The sequence below is a fragment of the Brachypodium distachyon genome, chromosome 5, assembly GCF_000005505.3.
Source record: "Brachypodium distachyon strain Bd21 chromosome 5, Brachypodium_distachyon_v3.0, whole genome shotgun sequence".
In the NCBI taxonomy this organism is placed as follows: Eukaryota; Viridiplantae; Streptophyta; class Magnoliopsida; order Poales; family Poaceae; genus Brachypodium; species Brachypodium distachyon.
The window spans coordinates 18,043,862-18,049,699 of NC_016135.3; the positions used below are offsets into that span (position 1 = coordinate 18,043,862).

The 5,838-nt window shown below is 48.5% G+C and overlaps 1 protein-coding gene across 1 annotated transcript; it reads left to right on the forward strand.

Annotated features, from left to right (window-relative positions):
• The first annotated feature begins 378 nt into the window (after window positions 1-378).
• On the forward strand, window positions 379-1,791 carry LOC100825179. Its single transcript, XM_010241767.3, has 2 exons — window positions 379-813; window positions 916-1,791. The coding sequence occupies exons 1-2, from the start codon at window positions 749-751 to the stop codon at window positions 1,649-1,651; spliced, it is 801 nt and encodes a 266-aa protein (XP_010240069.2). The 5' UTR covers window positions 379-748; the 3' UTR covers window positions 1,652-1,791.
• The last annotated feature ends 4,047 nt before the right edge of the window (window positions 1,792-5,838 follow it).

Sequence of the window (5,838 nt, forward strand, 5' to 3'; positions counted from 1 at the left end):
CACGTACCGAATTGAATATATCAAAGTCGGTTATCCTAGTAGACAGAATCCGGTTAGCAATTATCGTGATTAACAATAATGTCAATTAAAAAAAGGAGCTCTCCTATTAATTGCAACGATCAGTAAGTGCATAGTATTTTCAAAATTTGACCACTGCTTGGACCAAGCTAATAAGCACTTGGGGCACCCAACAAGTGCCTACCACGACCATCAACAGTACAGTTCAGCGGCCATGATATGTACAATAGTGTATATGTGATATGTCAATCTCGGTGGCTAGAGTAGATCAGTTTGACAGCCAACCCAAATACACTTTCAGCGTGATGTTATATATACCCCATCAAATCTTCAGCTTCATTTCCCCCACCGTACAGTACATATGCTTGATCTGTTGGGCCCTTCGTGTCCCGTAGTTAAGTCTATGAAGGGGTCCCTCAGAAAAGCCTTCGTCGCTGGGTCATGCACATGCCCGCAGCCTTATTCATTCCCTCCAGAGAACTTTGACATGGCTCCGGTGAGCACAGCAGCACAACCCAAAGGCAACATGACCAAACTGCCCCCTTCGTCCTGGCCCTCTTAACTCTCAAGGCCTTAACTAACCCCGGACTAGCAGCACATACCTCCACGACATGGATGCTCTCTCTCGCAGTCGCAGAGTCGTAGGAATGTGACAGACCAGATGTGACCTCAGTCCCCTTTGACACTTGATCCCTGTTGTCTTCTCACCACCGCGCGCGCCAGCCCAGAGATGTTTCTCCACTCCCTCTTGCTGCAAAACATGGCCAAGAACACACCGCAAGCAACCGAAGCAAGGTACTCCTTTACTTGCATTTCAGTACTAGCTTCGATCACCCGTTGGTGCAATTGTGAATTTCGTACGTGTCGGGGGTGACAAAGATGCTGCTGTTGATGCAGATCGAAAGATGGCGGCACGGCGAAAGCGAGAGGCCTGTCGAAGAAGTCCCCGTGGTACCAGCGCGCGGTGGAGCTGCTGCTCCTGATCTGGAAGCAGCCAGCGACGGGGGCAAGTGCTACGACCACGAAGGCGGCCGCGGCGGCGGGGGTATCGTCGTCATCGGGAACAAACGGCAAGGCGGGGGGCAAGCTGCGCAAGTCGTCGTCGCTGAACGTGGCGGCGTCCTTCACGCGCGTGTGCCTCTGCGCGCCCATCTCCTCCTACAACGAGCAGTCGCTCTACTTCCAGGCCGGGGGGGACGCGGCCGCCCCGCGCCGCAGCTACAGCTACCCGCGCGCGTCCTCAGCGTCGGCATCGGCGTCCGGGTGCAACAGTAACAACAGCCCGCTCGTGGCCCCGCCGCCGCGCGCCGAGCCGCAGAGGGAGAAGACGGCAGCGGGCGCAGCGAGGCTGCAGCGGCCGGTGTTCAGGGGCAAGTCGCTGACGGACGACATCCTGATGCGGCGGTTCGTGGTGGACGAGGGCGCGACCAGGAGGCGGAACGAGATGGACGTCATCCGCCGGCGCCACGCGGCGGCCGCCAAGAGGCGGCGGCTCGGGCCCAGCCCGCTCCGCCGGATGGCCCTGCCGGAGTCGGAGGCCGAGGCCGAAGAAGAGGTGGCGGCACCGGAGACGCAACCGAAGAGGAAAGGAAACGGACAGAGCCTCTCGTCAGCAGTAGCGTTGCTAGCGTAGCGTGGCAGCCTGGCAGGAGAGCGTGAAACTTCTTCTTCTTCTTCCCCCACCGTGTTGCTTTCGCTCACTCGCTCTGCCCTTACAGCAATTACCTTTGTCGTTTCCGCGTTCTCTTCTCGCCGTGGAGTGCAGCTTGTCCATGTCCCGCTTGAGAACAAATTCTGGAGCAGCCAGCTAGCGATTCACCACGCGGGTTCTTCTGGCTGCTACGTCACCCGATCACCCCGCGGCGCCTGGGCGAAACTCTGTGTGGCCCACGAACGAACGAACGAACGAACGAACGAACTTGCAACCGACGCAACGGCTAGCGCCAGCGCGGGGCCCGCGTGACGGCGGCGAGTGCTTTGGCAGGGCAATTAATCCGGTCCGTTCAAAATCGTTGTGAATGCAGGCATGCCGCGCGTGTCGTATGATCCGGTAGTACGAAGCATGAAAGGATAAATACGAGACGAACCCTGCCTACCGTTGGGTACCGTTGCAGCCTGCTTCGCTCGCCGGTACGCGCTGCCTAAATTGAAGAGAACAAACGTTCGGAATTAAACAGTGCCGGTGGATGCCGAGCGAACCCGTCTCAGCTCATGCAATGCGCACAGCTCCGCAAAGACGCGCACGCACGTCAAATGAGAAGACCATTTCGAGAGGTGATCGGCCACGATTGGGTAGCAAAGAGTGGCGGATCGTATGCTGGACCGCCGAAATGCTTGCTAACCACTGCTGCCGTGCTGTTTATTGGAAAGGTTCGGCCGTCTCAATCACCACATGAAAAGTTATAACAATATGTCCTTCTTTTGGGTACGGTTCGACAGACGATGGCTGGAATATCAATCACGAGCAAACGGCCCTGCGGGAAAGCAAGAACTACATGCAAATAACATACTCCCTATTTCCCTAACCTGCAGGTCTAATCTACGTCCCTAAACTAAACAAAAGGTTTGCAGTACAAGTAGGCGTGCATGATTGATGTTCCCCTTCTTTTGGGCTGGAAAAGCAAAAGAAGCTAGTGTCTCCCGAGCTCTGAATAGTGTGACTGTGTGCAGAGAAGTTGTAGAACGGAGTAGCAAAGCTACCACGCAGCAGCGCCGGCGCGGGCTCACATGCTTTGCGTCCAGCCTTGACGTTTCTCGCCTAGACTGGGCCCTAGCTCCCGGCGTTTTCTTTTGGGAATTAGAAGAGGTGCTAGATTTTTATAATGTGGGCCCTCTGCTGGGTATAACATGCCCGTGGGCTTTTTTGTAGCCCGGGAATCGGGGGCGGCTCTCTGCGGCCGCTGCTGGACAAATCTCATTTGGCGTCTGCAGCCACGGGTTAACAAATCTCATACATTTGGCTAAAAAAAAACAAACAAATCTCATACATTGGCTCAAAAAAACAAAAAACAAATCTCACACCTTCAATTAAAAAAACAAAAACAAATCTCGTACTACGCACTACCTTCGGTTCTCATTTTTCCGCGGGAAGTGCTGTTTTTCTTGGCGATCTGCGAGAGATGCTTGTTTTATTTTTTCCACCCGCCCGTCAACATGACAGCCGCATTCCATTCAAAAGCACGAACAGAACACAAAGTCTTTACAAGGAATTAAACAGAAATAAAGCAGTATTACTCTACAGGTCTCTTACGAAAGCAGTAAAAAGACAGAAAATAAGGAAACATCTCCCCGCGCTGAACTTATCAGCAGGTGCCCAGATCCTTGTGACCCGACTCAAAACGTTACAGAGAGTATCACAGAAACTGCCTATCAAGAGAAATTTCCCCCGCACATTGCCCAGCCCCCTGTCTTAATGTCGTTTTTGCACCTATTTTGTGTTCTTCAGCCCCCAAGTTCTGGTCCATTGTCTTCAATCATCCTCGTCCCTCCGTTCGTTTCATCACCATCATGTACGCCCAGCGCCACTCGCTGCAGCAGAGTCGCGCCCTCTAGGAGTATGTCCTTGTCAGGTTGCTTGTGAAGACCTGCCCAATATTTGATAAAAGCACATGCATGCCAAATAAGATCTACAGGGTGTTTAATCCATTTGTTTTCAAAACAAGCATTGTTATGGCATTTCCAGATTGCCCAACAAATTGCTGCAACCCCAGCCACCTGCACATCTCATCTGTACTAACACAAACATGCCGGGGCAGCCACCAAAAAACTTGAGAGAAGCAACTTGGTGTCATCCTGGCACCAATCATTAAACCAACTATATTCCAAACATAGCTAGCAGCTGTGCAGCGAATAAACAGATGATGAATGGTTTCCTCCTGGGAGCAAAACCGACATTTATAATCACCTTCTCATTTCCTTTTTTTTTTCATATTATCTTTGGTTGCAATGGCATCATGCCAGATCAACCACATCCAAATCTTAATCTTAAGAGGAATCTTAGTTTTCCACAAGTGTTTAAAGGAACGATCAGGCCCCCAATTAGTTAGGTGTGTATACATACTTTTCACAGAAAATGTGCCTGCCTTGGTCCACCTCCACTTGGGATAATCAATGTCAGCATTGGGGCCCCATTGGAACAGCAAGTCATGTAACTTCCTAAGCTGCTCCTGCAAGGAGCAATCTAACCAACGCCTAAAACGAAAATTCCATCTCCTATTATGCATGTAATGAACTGATTCTTGATCTTCACAGATCCTGAACAAATCAGGGAATAAATTTTGAAGGGGTTGGTCATTTATCCAGCAGTCTCTCCAAAAGTCTGTAGCTCTCCCATTCCCAGCAACCATAGTCCTCCCCTTGAGATATAATTCTCTAACTTTCATCAGATTTTTCCACAAAGGAGAATCATGAGAACTGGTCTGCAAGTTCCTTATACTGCCCTCAATTCCATATTTACTTCTAACTAACTGTTGCCACATCCCACTACCAGCCTCGAATCTCCACCACCACTTACATAGTAAACTGACATTCAAAGTTCTCAGGTTTTTAACCCCCAAACCTCCCTTTCTCTTAGGTCTGCAAATGAGTTTCCATTTGACCAAATGATATTTTTTCCTCTGTTGACCCCCTTGCCACATGAACTTCCTTCTAGGCTTATCCAATTTCTCAATCACTGTCAGAGGTAACAAATACATGGACATGTGATATATAGGAGTGCTAGTCAAACAAGAATTTATTAAAGTAGTTCTCCCCCCAATAGATAAACATCCTCCCTTCCAACCGTCCAATCTTTTTTGAATTTTGTCAACCAACATGTTTAGATCAGCCACATAAATTTTAGATCCACTCACAGGAACACCCAAGTATTTCAACGGCCAACTCCCAGCCTGACAACCAAACATATTAGTATAGAATTGCAACTTCACATCATCCTGTTGCACCATCAACACCTCACTTTTCTGAAAATTGATCTTTAAGTCTGACATCTGTTCAAACAGATATAACAGAAGCTTCACATTCCTGACCTATTCCACATCTTCTTCAACCATAATAATAGTATCGTCTGCATACTGTAATAGTGCCACCCCTCCATCAACAACACTAGAAGCCAAGCCCACAAACATATTGTTTGCTTGTGCCTCACGAAACATGACCGCCAAACAATCAGCTGCCACATTGAACAAACAAGGTGACAAGGGATCACCTTGTCTAACTCCTTTAAAACTGCCAAAGTAAGGACCATCTTTACCATTGAATTTGACACTCAAAGTCCTTCCCGTCACCACTGATTTAAACCATCTGCACCATTTGTCAGAGAAGCCCCTAGCTCTTAGACACTTGAATAAGAAGATCCAATTAACTTTATCATACGCCTTCTCGAAGTCTAATTTCAGAATCAATCCTTGTTTCTTTTTCAGCCTAGTTTCATGTAAGATTTCATGTAAGGAGACAATCCCATCCATATTGTTCCTGCCCTTGATAAAAGCATTTTGGCAACTATCAATCAGCTTATCCATCACTGGAACCACTCTTAAAGTCATTGTCTTAGTAACCATTTTCAGAAGGATGGGCAGCAAACAAATTGGCCTATATTTCTGAATTATATTGGCATCACTGCCTTTTGGTAGCAAAGAGATATTACCATAATTGATTCTGGAAAGATCTGTTTTATGAGCATGGAAATCATGAAACATATTCATGATGTCATGTTTGAAAAAATCCCAACAATGTTGGAAGAATTCAACTGGGAATCCATCAGGTCCAGCTGCCTTGTTGCAAGCCATGGAAAAAACAACCTTCTTGATTTCAGCTTCTTCAAAT

Excerpts from the sequence above, each read along its gene's own strand:
- LOC100825179 (XM_010241767.3), top strand. The coding sequence starts at position 749 with ATGTTTCTCCACTCCCTCTTGCTGCAAAACATGGCCAAGAACACACCG. Across the intron at positions 814-915 it reads CCGCAAGCAACCGAAGCAAG|ATCGAAAGATGGCGGCACGG; the intron begins GTACTCCTTTAC and ends CTGTTGATGCAG.